We start from the raw sequence: 14680 nt of genomic DNA, 5'->3' as shown, positions 1-14680 counted from the left end.
ATTCCTTGAGTGTCCCTTATTAAAACATTTTTGGCAGTCACTTTTCAAACATATAGGTGATGATATAGGAAGTGAGTTTTCACCTGTTGGACTTGGCCCTTTTGGCAGGTTCACCCTGAAACTTTTTGCGTTCTCCTAGCCTTTTTCTGTAACCTGGTGTTGGTGATTTTAGGCCTCTGAGCACTTTAGCACTATGGTCCACTGTAAAGTGCGTGCACTCTCTGTGTATGTGTGGTGAGACTGGCCTGCCCTCCCATAGGAATGCATGGGGGATAAGTGTATCCCTGTTAATTCCTGGTATGAGAGGAGTGCAGGGGCAAGTTTGGTATGTATGAACTCGTGAGGATAAATGCTGCGCAATGGTGTGCACAGATTCATGGTGACTGGTGGAGAAATGCCACTTTTAGAAGTTGGCATTTCTGTGTACTGTGTGTCTGCCTGCCTGATGTGAATTGCATGTCTGACTTGTGATTGACAGGAGCTGAGAGGTGTGGGTGGCTCCAGGAGACAGGGGGAGTCTGCCCAGTGGTGAATATGTTATGTTATGTTATGTTAAATCTGCTTCTATAGCGCATGGCTACCCCAGCAACGGGGCGTCCCAGCGCTTGTGAACATACCAGAGGGCAGAGCAGCACAACAGCAAAGGAGAATTAGATCGAGGAAAACAACCAAGTTTTAATCTGTTTGCGAAAAAGCAAATGGCTAGAGGATCTGCATGCAGATGGGAGGAGGGAGTTGCACCTGGGACCTGAATAGGACTGTGCCTTCTCTCCACAATGCTGGCACCACTCCCTGTGGTGCATCTGAGCACTGAGGCCCCACCTGACAAAGGAGAGAGGAGCTGAGCAAAACAAAGTGCTCCAAAGCTCCCCATAACCAGTGGCATCTGGTTCCCCTATGCCCTGCACCTTTACACAAAGGATTTACTGGTATAAATATAGGGGCTGTGACCCCGTGAAAATGTTCTGTACTTGGGTGCTGATCCTGCAGGGCGTGCTGCTGCTGGGGGCCCAGCGGGGGGCTGCTTCCCTGGGCCCTGCAGTGCCCCTTCTTCACGGAGGACTGATTCTTTTATCTACAGGACCTTTTGCTAGTCCCAGCACATTGTGAACGCTTTATTTTCATTATCCCCCCAGCAAAGGAGCACAAGGGCTCCGCAGCGCTGAGCTGCAATCCTTTCCAGGGCGAATCCCAGCGTGGGGATTCCCTGTCGGAGGCGGAGAGGAGCAGGTGCCCACCCCTCATTGTGGTGCCCTTTTGCAGGTGCCCACCCCGCTGGTGCTTTTATTTTTAGTGGCAGAAGCCCACCCTGCTTTATATTTTAACTCTAGAGTGAGCCTACCCCTCATTGCCGCCAAAAAGAAATCACCACCGCGGCACCGAGCTGCAGAGAAGAAGAAGCCTGGAAGTCAGACACTCCTGCCCATGACGGGGGTGGGGCCTGCAGCCGGGCTGGAAGCGGCGCCAGAGTTGTGGATCAGTGTCGGGCTCCCGTGAGCGGTTGGTAGCCCCGGCGACTTAGGGAGGTGTTGGAGGCAGGCGGGAGCGGGTATGCTCCTGAATCCTACGTGGGGCTCCCGTGTGGCTGAGGGAAGCCCCGCACATACTGAGAACCCAGAGAAGTGAGAAGGATTCCCCGGGTCCCAGGAGGGAGCCCGGGTGAAGAGACAAGGCAGCAGAGGCCTCCGACGGCAGTGCAGGGCTCCCAGGAGTGTAGGGAAGCCCCGCGCCGCGAGAAGAAGTGCCGCCGCAGGCGGGAACAGGAGAGGAGCCCCCGCCAGGAGACCCAGTGAGTGGGAGCTCTTTGTGGTAGTGCCAGTGCGAGGCACAGAGTCAGAGCGGCCCCGTCTGGCAGCGGGCCGCTCCTACGCGGGGCATAGTTCTTTGCAGAACCCTGTGTGGCTCCAACATTTGGCAAAGATATTCTTAGAGCCTAGGTGGCTCCAACGCTATGGGGTCAAGGGCAATTTCAAAGCCCCAGTGAGGCCCCAAAGGCTATGTGGTGCCAGGGCTCCTTTTCCAGATTCCCAGCTGTGCCACACCATGCACAGGGCAGCTGCAACATTTTGCGCATAATTGTTCCAGAAGGCACAGTGGTGCCCGGCCTCATTTCAATATTCCCAGCTGCCCAGCAAGTAGTGGGCAGCTGCACCGTTTAGGTTATTCTTTCTTTGGGGGCCTGGTTGAAGTTAGGAGTGAGAGGCACTCATTTGCCCCCATCCATTCCCAGCTGCCCAGCAAGTAGTGGGCAGCTGCCACGTTTAGGGCTGCGCAGATTGGGCACCCTTGACTTTCGCTGCATAGGCAGCGCGCCCTGACTCTTGGGACATAGGGCATTTGAGCCCCTTTTTGAGATGGCCAGTTGGCCGGGGGACTATTAGGTTTGTAGGGCGCCAGGCCCTACTGGGATTATGTGGTGCTAGGAAATGTAATGTGTGTAGCATGTTTAACGCACCCTGTGTTATACCTCTAAATGTGTTTTTTATGATTATGAGGTTGTTTTGCATATTATGGTTTATGCTGGTGAGGTTGGCGCAGAATGTAATTCGCGCCTATGTTACAGGTTGATGCTAAGTACAGTGATTACCAGTGGTTCCTGGTTGTACGTTTATGAAATGTTTTACTCTTACTAAGTTCGCTTTGTGATGGTTCTGACAGGGGCCCAGTGGGCCCTGTCAGGTGTAAATAATCCCTTGTAGATATAAACCAGTGCTAGTTGGCACCATGTATATTATGTGTTTACTATTCTAATGTGTTATAAGAATACAAAGGCTATTTTTGATATAACCTTGTGTGGAGTTCCTTTTGTAGTGTGCCTGGGATGTTGTTGCTGTGTGCGTGTGCAAATGCTTTACATATGGCCACCGGGATAAGCCTGACTGCTCGTGCCAAGCTACCAAGGGGGTGAGCAGGGGTTATCTTTGGCGTGTAACTCCCTTGCCCTGACTAGAGTGGTGGTCTCTGCCTGTCTTTGGCGCAAGCCTTAGCCAACCAGAGATCCCATTTCTAACCTTGGTGTCAGCGGTGAGGATAGGACTTGCGTTTGTGCAGTACCACAGTGACAACTGGCTGCCCTGCAAAACTCTGCATTTTAGATAGTCACATATTGGGTATTATTGTTTCTGATTTTGTTTTCTGCACTTTTATGTTTAGTGGCAGAAGAGAGAAAATGACAGGGCGGGACGCCAGTAGGTGGGGAGGTTCCCATAGATAGAGAGTCCCTTGCTAGGTCCAGTGCCCAATCCCTGTTCCTGTCCCCAGAGGTGTGGGTAGATAGGAGGGAAGAGAGGGAGTGTGAAGGAGAAACAGCTAGCTCTGGATGGTCGTTATCCCCTGAGCGTAGTGTGAGTGTCTGGATTCACCAGTAGGGTGGGATCCAGTGGTGGCAGAAAAAGTGTGTCTAGTGCATGAAGTCCCAGTCCCGTTCCCAGAGTATGGTACCTGGTGCTCAGTAAGAGGAGTGCAGGTTGAGATTCAGGGGCAGTGAGGAACTGTCTTACCAGTCTGGGGGGGGGGCGTGTATGGATGAGTGGTGTGATGCACTGGATGAGTGGATGTGAGTTATTTTGGTGATAAGGAGCTTGCACGGAGGTGGACCTCTGGCGGTGTGCTGGAGGTCCTGCAGAGGCACTGGGGAGTGATTCCAAAAGTAGTGGCTTGGGTATCTTCCGGTCCTGTATGGTGGAAGAAGGTTCAGTGTAGCCCAGCTAGGTCCCAGTGGAATCGGAGGGGTGTAGGGGCTCACGTAGGCTGTACTTGTAGGTCATTTGAGGAGGAACTTCCCGTATCTAGTGGACGTGGAGTGTCTGTAATCAGAGCTCCAGCAGTCCTTGTGTTGGGCAGTACCACTCCTAAGTGGAGGGTGCAGAAGTCCTGGTTGAGGAGTGAGAGGGGGAAAGAGTCCCCAGTGGAGGAACCATTTGGTCAGGGGCCAGCCAGAAGGGCTGAGCCACCAATGAGTGAACATGGTGACGCCGCTTCTGTCCTGGGGACCTCTGTACCCCATTAGGTGGACAGGAGGTCACGAGATTAGAGCCAGGCAGACTGTCACACAACACATTAGTTATGTATCACCCTCGGGGGGCATGCGTGCTCCCCTGGTTCGCGGGCATCTGACCGCCCAGAGTGCTTGATCCATTTATGGGGCCTCTGGAAGTCGTTCCCCGAGGAGGGGTAGGCCAGGTTCAGGTTCAGCCTGACCTGGAGGGCAGGGCATCTGTAATCAGTGTCCTGGCTGGTTTGCCTTCTAGGGGTACCCCTGTGAACACAGGTGGGGCCCATCTTAAAGGAGAGGCACCCTGTGTTTCGCAGAAGGGGTGGTGCAGGCTTAGCCGGGATCTTTAGGGTCCCTGGCTGAGTATGGTAGTACTACCCTGAGAGCAGGTGGGGTCTATCTTAAGTGAAGGGACCCTGCTCTACAGTGGAAGGGAGTGCAGAAGGAGGGAGTCCTCGCCTCTGACCCCGGTGCATCCGGTAAATGTAGATCCCAGGTGGTAGACCAGTCGATGGAGAGCGATCCTGAACTGGTGGGAGAGTTGTGTTCTGGAGGGTGCTTCCCTGGGAGGGTGCGGAACCCCAGAAGTAGAGGTAGGGTGAGGTACTCTTGCCCGTGACCTCTGGTCAGCCTGAGGGTGCGGACCCTAGGTTGAAGGATCAGTGGTAGTTTGGAACTACACTGAGGGAGAGTGGAAAATGGCTATTGTGTGCCAGGGATTACTGCCCCCCACTCTGTGGATTGGCAAGGACTTGTGACATCTGGATGGCCTAGGGCCTGGTCCTGGCTGTGGACAACTAGGGAGTACCAGTGGGGTAGCCTAGTTGGGCCAGACAGTTCTTTTCTAGAGGGCGTAGAACCGGAGGGTTTCCCTGCCGTTGCGGGCCCGTGTCCGTGTTCTATCACCCAAAGCAGGGAAGCCCATCAAGGGAATGATTGGTCTGCCCTGCGTTTTGGCTGGAAGGGGGTTGTGTTGCACTTAGCCCTTTTGGCAGGTTCACCCCAAAACTTTTTGCGTTCTCCCAGCCTTTTTCTGTAACCTGGTGTTGGTGATTTTAGGCCTCTGAGCACTTTAGCACTACGGTCCACTGTAAAGTGCATGCACTCTCTGTGTATGTGTGGTGAGACTGGCCTGTGGGCCCTGTCAAGTGTAAATAATCCCTTGTAGATATGACCCAGTGCCAGGTGGCACCATGTATATTATGTGTTTACTATACTAATGTGTTATGAGAATACAAAGGCTATTTGTGATATAACCTTGTGTGGAGTTCCTTTTGTAGTGTGCCTGGGATGTTGTTGCTGTGTGCGTGTGGAAATGCTTTACACATGGCCACCGGGATAAGCCTGACTGCTCGTGCCAAGCTACCAAGGGAGTGAGCAGGAGTTATCTTTGGCGTGCAACTCCCTTGCCCTGACTAGAGTGGTGGTCTCTGCTTGGCTTTGACGCAAGCCTTAGCCAACCAGAGATCCCATTTCTAACATCACCAAATCCACAAAATCTGGGATATTGGTATTATTATGTAAAGTGAGATGACATGTCCAATGAAGGATAAAAAAAACTGCTCTTTGTCTCAGTGCTCAGAGCCCACTAGTTAATATTCACCTGCACGAAAACTCTAAGGGGCCTAGTCACAAATTGCACATTGTAATATGTTTAGTAGTACGACAATGGTCCTATGCATTTTCTACAAAATGCTATTCACTAGCCTATGTTCGGAGGGCTCCGCCTCTTCTATCTTTTATGTGCGAAGATCTCTGCTCCAACAGTGATGATCTCCGCACAAGTATGCCTATGTTTTAGTAGTACATGTTGAAGTGGCTGGAAAATGAGGCATACTTAGAACTAAATGTGAGGGTTTAGAGAATAGTAAGGAGGAGTCAAGGTAGGGTTAAGGAGGGGTTTAAAGAGATACAAACATGCAGCTCAAAAGAATAAGCCAATTGCAATTCACAAACTGCACTTCTATAGTTATTATAGCCAAAGAAAATGCAAACTAGTCTATATGTACTCCAGCTAAGACCTGGAGCAAATCCAACGCTTCACATGGGCACACTGGTAGTACAACACCCTCCCTTAGAAAATAATGGAGACAGGGACCTAAAATTGAATAACACAGGAAATAATGTTACAATAAATTAACTAATTTAGACTTTTTAACAATATATATATTTGTATTTTAATGTTACAAAATGACATAAATAAAAAATATACTTTTATTCTAAAATATTTTAATAGCCTTTTGTAAATGTAAAACTGAATATATCTATTAAAAAAAAGATTACATTAATTTTAAAAAATTCTAGACATAGCTTTCAGTGATTTTTAATTCAAAATAAATAAATAACATTTTACTTTAGGTAGGTTGTTTAAAAATCTTTAAAAAAACGAATTTAATATATTTAAATTGTATTTAAACATTGAATTAAAAATTAAGTTAATAGTGTCTAGCTTTAAAAAAAAAATGAATATATAAAATTAATTTACATTAATATTTCTCATAAAAAATATATACATTTTAAAGTTTAACAAACTTTTAAACTATATACTTTACCATAGTGGGATCTCTACACCATTTGGTGGTAACCCCCATTTATGTGTGAAGAGTTACTAGTGAATAACCAAAACTTCTCAATAGAAGTAAATCTACTACAAAGTGTTACAATAAATTTACACTTGTGGATTTACTCACATGTTAATTTACCTTTCTGAATAGATCCCATATTGTACCCACAGTCACTCGCTAAGTGGCATTCTGAGACGCTACTCCTGAGTCAGCTACAATATTGGACCACCCAAAAATCAATAATTATACGAAATTTCAATCTAGTTGGGAGCAGTTTGGGCAGAGATGGGAAGATGATTTAAAGCATACTAGTTTTTGATCCCCACTGGATTCAAGCATTGCATGTCAGATAGAGCTTGGTCAGTAAGTGTTAATTTGAACCTTTATTTCATATTACTTTTTTAAATCACTTTATATATGAACCAAGCATGATTATGGGTAAATTGAATGAGTTTATTAATTGACTTACAACTGTAATTTAATATAGTTTTCTAATTATGTGCATCAATGAAAAATATTTATTTTAAAAGTGTGACGTTTAACCTGGTGTGAGTTAGATCTTGCAATGAGTGAGCCTTGATGTTTCTGAATGAACTTATGAGTAGTGAGGTCAACAGTGTAAACATAATATGATTTATGTATGTCTTCTTGCATATAATTTATATATGTCTTCTTGTATATGTTTTCCTTGATTCTGAGGTCTGTTTTTCTTATTTACATAGTGACCGGGTTTGAGGTTGGACTGACACTTGTTGTGTCGTGCTTTCTGATGGGAATCATCACAAAGAGGAGGAAGAGGCATTCTTTAAGAGCCCAGCAGTAACACTACTTTACTTTCAGGCACCGGGGTCCACAATGTTAGGAAATCATTGGGCAAACGTTGCCTGGAGTGATAGTGAGTACATCATTATTATATTGTTACAGGTCAAGGACAATTATTGGTTTCTCTTTCTTGAAAAGCATTACATGGGATCTCCTGCAATATCAGCAAGAGACACCTAATGTACGACTAGAATAAGAACATTGTTTTTGCTCTGAGGTTGTGGTACTTTATGGTTCTAGTATCAGTCATTCAAGAAAAACCTAGAGCCAAAGTTGACCCAGACTTATCAAAAGGTAGTGGAGTAGCAAGTGCCTAGAAATATATTTCCCTACCAAAAATAGTAGCTGCTGGTCAGCAATTCAAGCATTGATTCAAAATTACACTTGCATGTACAAACACGTTAACATCCTTTACAACATTTGGCACTGTGTTAGAGTAATTAGTCACACAAATGTAGATTTGTAAGTCTAAACTTATGTACTATTTACTTGTGATGTTTGTCCCTCTTTGTGTTCCAGGTTATTTTATCTAGGTTAAGGTACAATATCACTGCTTGACCTTTTTGTGTGACTGATTATTCTAACACAATGCATCATTTATTGAATCCAGTCAGAATGTAGTGTTGGTTTTCAAGTTAGGTCCTGAAGAATTATCACATAATCAGTTTTTTACATATATAGGTGAGAAACATGTTGACCTTGTTTAGACCAACGTACTTACCATGCTAACTAGGACCATTATATCCTAAATCAGCGCTGTATTTTTAACTAGGCTAATGAGCTTATATTATTAAATAGTGTGACTCTGAGCATCACCATACCTATTTTAACCCCCTCTTTAATTCCACTTTACACACACCACTTGAGCACACACACCCCACTTCACCAGACAGCTAAAAAAGATCTGCGGCAAAGAGCCCCCAGTGGGTGCTTGTCAGGCGTTACATCGCTGGCCCGACAAGGAGCTAGCCCAGTGATGAAGCATGACACCCATCTGGGTGTGTGAGGGCCCGTGCTCCTATTTGAGCACATTCTATTCCCTGGAACTCTAGGCTATCTCACCTTTCTTGTTTTGAGGAACTGCACATCTGTTTATCCACAGCACATTGAAGGAAGGTCATCAAGTAGCATGGAAAATCCAGATAGAGACTAGGGCACTTATCCAATCTGGAATGAATACATGAGACTTCTGAGGCGGTATGGTGTGTTTTTAGGTAACACAGTAATGTTTTTCCTTCACAATCACAACAGGTGAAAACAATAACTAACAACATAATTTAATTGCTTTTTCAGCAATACATGCAGAATGAATTTCCCCCAACTGCTTTTTATTTCATTTTATTTTCATTTTTTCAAGTTAACAATACAACATTATCACCAAGAGCAAATAGCGTTGTTACATTTGGGCTGGTATATTCAAAGGACAGTCCCCAAAGACGACTGTCCATCCACACCGCAAAGATACATCCTGTTACCAATAACACATTAGGCTGAGTAAGAATGCAAAAAATGATAATAACTCACTATTAGTACATTTTGAAGACCTATTCAGAATTTTAGGGTACGTCATTGGCATTCCTAATCGATACATATGTCTTGTTAACCATACAATTGAAAGTACATGTCTGTAGAATCATAGGTCAGTTTATTGAGAAGTAGGTATATCAAGGGGCTGCGGTGAGTAAATAGGCCCTTAAAGTGTCCCATATATATTTAAGTCTTGACATTAGTGGCATTAGTTCTGGATAAAGTTCCATCTGCTCATTTCAGTATATAAGGGAGTCAAGCCCAGTTTTAAACTTCGGTGCCCTCCTTCACCCCCAACGTCGCACCGCCTGCCGTTTGGCCAACGAAGCACTTGTGCTACAATCTCCTATTACGGGAGGTGTTCTCCTTAACCCACCCTAGAAGAGAGTTTCGGGATCCAGAGACATCCTCTAGCAACAGTGTTGACATTATCATTATGTGTATGTCCCAATACAGCTAAATTTCACCATATGACCAGGCCAAGAGCAGAACTTGCTTCCGGCCTACCACATCTTTCACAATTTGCATCATCTCTGAGGCCAAATTTCCGAAGAGTCTTAGGAGTATAGTAGGCTTGCTGCAAGAATTTAAAGTGTGTGATACATAACCCACTGCTAGGGGAGATATGGCCCATCTAGGAGCAGCAGAAGTTCCACAACTCCTCCGCTAATAGTATTCCAAGCTCCTCCTCCAATCAAACCCTAGCCCCAACGCAAACACTGGCATCTTGCCCATCGTATTAGAGATAAGGTGTCTTTGAGAGGTTGCAGATACCAGCATTCCCAAGGATTGCAAGAAGGAGTGCTCTCTGGGAAACTCTGGGAAGTCTGACCCGCAGGATCCTCGAAGCCAGCAATATAAGAATACGTTTTTATGTTTTCATCTGCCGTTTTTCAAAGAATTATGCAAAAGGTTTTGAAGGATGTTAAAAATGCTTCAGTCTTCCAAGATGATGTACTAATTTGGGGCAAGTACGAGAGTCAACATGATGTTGTTTTAAGAAATGTGTTGATAAAGCTTGAAACTGCTGGTCTCACTATAAGTTTGAACAAATGTAAGTTTTGTCAACAAGAGGTAGAATACCTTGGGCACACATTATCTCAGAATGGAATAAAACCGAAATTAAATTTGGTGGAAGACTTGGAGAAAGCTCCATCACTAGTGGATAAAGATCAGTTAAGGTCGTTCCTGGGTTTAGCTGAATATTATGCAAAATGTATGCACCATTTTTCAGATATAATTCAACCGTTGCGTAAAATAATGAAGAAAGGTGTTAACTTTGTATGGTCGGAAGATTGCCAAAATGCTTTTAACATGGTAAAAAAAGCAGTAGCCAATGCCACGACCTTGAAATCCTTCAATCCACAATATAAATCCATCATTGTAACTGATGCCAGTGGTTATGGTTTAGAGACTGTATTGATGCAAGAACATGACGGGAAGGAAAATGTAATTACATTTGCATCACGCATTTTGAAAGGTGCTGAACCATCCTATTCCACAATAGAAAAGGAAGCGTTAGCTTGCTGGTGGGGAGTGCAACATTTTCGAGTGTATGTATGGGGTACAAAATTCGAGCTTCGCACAGATCACCGACCATTGTTGGATCTTTTCACTACCTCAGGTGCAAGTAGAGCTACCCCGCGTATAGCAAAATGGCTATATAGATTGCAGGAATATTCATTTTAATTGAAATATGTACCAGGGGTAAGAAACGTGAATGCTGACTGTTTGTCACGATTACCTGTAATGGGTAAAGATGATGGAAACATTGATGATGATGATTTGCTAATTGCCAATGTTGAGGAATTACATCAAGCGATTAGCAAACAGGAATGGAAAGAAGCTATTGCTTCTGATAAATCTCTAGTTAAGGTAATAAGAGTTTTGCCTTCATGTGTGGGAAGTAAATTGGATGAAGACATTGATATGTACAAAGATCTTTGGGAAGAATTATCTGTAGTGAAAGGTATTGTAAGACGTAATGATAAGTTGATAGTACCTGAATCATTGAGGGACAAGCTGATGAGGTTATCACATGAGGGTCATGGGGGAATGTCTACTGTCAAAAGAAAGGCCAGGATGGACTTTTGGTGGCCAAATATGGATAGAGACATTGAAAGGTTTGTGAGGGAGTGCATATCTTGCATGTGCAGTGACAAGTCTCGATTACGCCTATGAATTTTCCTGAAAAAGCATGGGAAAGACTAGCCATGGATATCTGTGGACCATTTGAGGGTTTAAGTTCAGTGGATAAGTATGCCATTGTGATGTTGGACTATTATTCTAAATGGCCTGAAGTTGCCTTTGTGACAGATATTAAGACAAGTAGTATTATTACTTTTTGTGAAAAAGTTTTTAGTAGAGAGGGATGTCCAGTGGAGATCTTATCAGACAATAGTCCACAATTTATTTCTCACAAATTCAGTCAGTTCTTGAACAAATGGGGTGTAAAACATTTGAAAACAACTGTATATCATCCATAGGGTAATGGTTTGATTGAGCGCTTCAACCGTGTGTTGGGTGAACATATTCAATTGGCCACTTCTATGAACAAGTGTTGGAGAACTGAAATTAAAAAATGTTGTGGCTGGGGAAACTCCATTTTGTCTTCTCAAGGGTAGAATCCCTTGTACTACAGCTGTACCCGCATGTATGGGAAGAAGTGGGAGAAAGATTGTAAAAGATGAGGAGATATGTGACAAAGTTGTCTCATATCAAAAGAATTATCAAACAAGATATAATGATAAAATTAGCAAATTCAAAAGAGTCATAACTGAAAGAGATTTTGTTAAAGTATGTCCAGACGTAATTGTAAAAAAAGGCCATTCTAAGTGGTCTGATCCTAGGAAAGTTATAAAGGTTAAGGGTAATCTAATTAAAACTCTGGGTGGAAAATGGTGGAATAGGTGCAAAGTTGTAAAATGTAATGATGCAGAGATAAGATTTTGGTTAAAGGAAAATTCTCAAAGCTGTGAAAATTCGGTGGACAATTATATAAGAGCTCCCAATACACGCAATAAGTTGAGACCCAAGGAATTTGATGATTACGTTTGTTCTTAAGTGTTTCAATTATTTAGTAAAGGAGATGTGTTATGTTTTCATTACATGTTAGTTTTTAATGAGCTCTTAGCAACAAGGTTCTTCTGTTGGAATCCTGTTTGTGGAGTCCAGCAGAGAAGCTTGGCTGAGGAGCTGAGAGGTTGGCTCTGGGGGTCGTTGTGGATACTTACCAATAAACCTTCTTTTTACTTCAAATTGCCTCCTGTTATCACAAAAATGTTCAAAGATGTATTCAACAAAATCCTTTTGAAATCTTCAAACATGACAAATAAGCCATTAATGTACAAGTCTCCCCAGCGCTGCAGGCCACAAGAGGCTAATTGAGGAATTGTCTTTTGTTCATCTTTAACTGGCAGCAGTGGGTGATGGTTGATGGACAGAAGAGAGAAGTACATTTTAGCCAGACCCACCCTCCTGCCAAGACAATTTCATGCCTGTACAGTACACATACCAATGGCCATCATTAGCGTATGATGTGGAGTGAGTGTACCTATCAAGGACCACAGTGGAATGAGTGCAGTACTATAATTTTCAATCTCTAGAGGTGGCATATATGGATATAGGTAGTAACAATAGAGAGCAAAATTTGTATGTGCACACATATAGTATAGCTCCGGGTACGAAGGCTCAAACCTTCCACGATGAAGGGAAAGTGTGAGTGGATACCATTTAATTCTCGGTTCTTTGCCTGCACAAGTCAACATAACTAACTGAGAACAAAGTGCACTGAAGAAGCTCTTCATAGGTGGCAACAGTATATGAATTGATACATTTACCTTGAAAGAGTCACCTTCTTCTTAAGCACTATCCGACCTGCCAACAATAATGGTAGGGACAGCCAAAGCGGAATTTGGTCCGCTCCCCCTCCCCAAAAAGTTAACACTTGAAAGATGAATCAAACATGTCCCATATAAGCTGACCACAGGCCCGAGTACTTTCCGTTGACATCCCAGCTCCATCCAGCTTGTATTTAGTGTCAAAATGTTATGCCACATTCATAGATGTACAGCCAGCAAACAGTCTCTCAGCCTCTGCCTTGTCTCATAGAGACACCCCATCTTGAACCAAGATCACATTCCCTCCAGATTGGGACACAAGTTACCCAAGACACGTTTCAAGCTTATTGAGCCCCATCAGTGAAATGTAGCTTAAATCCTATGGAACTGTGAAATACAAGACACAAGGCAGCATACGGTGTCACACTGAGATAACCAAAACTGCGTTTTGTGGAATGTTTGAATTAATCTGAGCCTCTGTTAACTACTCTGACCCACATTCCAGTCCATTGTTTTTTTGCTCACTGTGCTACTACAGACAAGGATAAACAATATACAAATAAGTCTTTGCCATGTCTAAAATGTGGCAGTCCAGCTCAATCATAATTTCTGATCACTGAGATGAATGTAAGCATTAATTCAAGCATTCCACCAGCCACTCTTTTATTTTTCCTACATGATATCCCATAGTTTCAATACTATCACTTAATCTTCTGATTAGTAGGGGCATGGGCTTTCAAACCTATGAACAAAGTAAATATTTTTTCTGTATTAAAAGTGACTATGCTAGTGATTCCAATACATTGGTGAAGGACTGTGCAATGATAAAACTGAGTTTTGTTTGGAAGCTATCACCATCTTCTTTATGTTCACTGTTAATACAGCACCTACCCGAACAAAAACAAGGCAAAGATTTTAGGAGTACTTCTGGCCCCAAACTTGTCTATGGACCCATAGAAAAAAGGTTGTGGTAAAGCAGTACCTTTGAAGACACCTTCTTAGATTGCAACCCTATATTGAAGAAATGGGGAAGCTATACTGACTAGAGGAGTTATTTGTACCTGCCTGGAGTTGCTCTGCATTTAGGATTCACCAAATAGCTGATTGTTTGAATGGAGAGGGTTGAAATGTGGATGCCAGAACAGTATTTTAGGTTGCAGTAAGACCTCACGCTAAGCCTACTGTAGAATGACACTAGTAGCCAGCGTATAGATGGATGTATTGAATCCAGCACACTGATTAACGTTTTCTGGTCCCATGTTCTGATACATTTAAAAATGTGTTCAAAAGGTACATTTCTGACAAGACCAATTTATGATAGTTTGTAAAAGAACAACCATACTTGGAGCTAGTCAATGGGAAAAACTCCTGTTGAAGCAGCGAGCAGAAGAAAATATCTACTCCTGTGAACAAGCAGAACAGTTTTCTCTTTATTGATACTTCATCTGTATTAATCTTCATTGTCTGTAAGTATGTCCAGTGCTTATAATATCTGCTAAGGCTTTAGTTGTATATAGAGGGAGATACAACAACAGGATCGGGCATTAGAGAGCATATCACATGCTAAAACAGAATATATTTTACCGTCTGCCGAACACTGCCATTAAGTGGGAGAGATGGTATTATACTGTAATGCTGTTAATTGAAGCCAACAACCTTGTCACCTTCGTCTCTGCTAACATAAAATCCATATACCTGTTCCTGTACCTCATATGACCTCCAGAATCACCCCTAACCCTGTAATGTCTTTCGTGGCCATGCCACCAGAAAGGTCTAATATAACCACTCTCCTTATCCCGCCCTCGGCTGATATCGCTCAAGTTCTCTATTAAACTGATACATGAATAAATGAATCATATTTGTAGAGTGCACTGCTACCCCAGCTCATGGTGTCCTGGTCCTGAGTCTACATCTAGAAAATATAGAAAACACTT

The 14680-nt window shown here is 43.6% G+C and overlaps 1 protein-coding gene across 1 annotated transcript in view; it reads left to right on the top strand.

The window, feature by feature from the left end:
* VWA3B (von Willebrand factor A domain containing 3B) overlaps positions 1-14680 on the top strand; it is a 1052517-nt gene that overhangs the window by 68993 nt on the left and 968844 nt on the right. The window contains exon 2 of the mRNA XM_078658240.1: positions 7281-7453. Coding sequence (XP_078514366.1) covers positions 7414-7453 — 40 coding nt within the window. The 5' untranslated portion in view covers positions 7281-7413. The remainder of the gene's footprint in view (positions 1-7280; positions 7454-14680) is intronic.

This window comes from Lissotriton helveticus, chromosome 8, assembly GCF_964261635.1.
Source record: "Lissotriton helveticus chromosome 8, aLisHel1.1, whole genome shotgun sequence".
NCBI classification, from domain to species: Eukaryota; Metazoa; Chordata; class Amphibia; order Caudata; family Salamandridae; genus Lissotriton; species Lissotriton helveticus.
The sequence above is the reverse complement of the archived record's forward strand: the minus strand, read 5'-3'. Positions and strand labels throughout refer to the sequence as shown.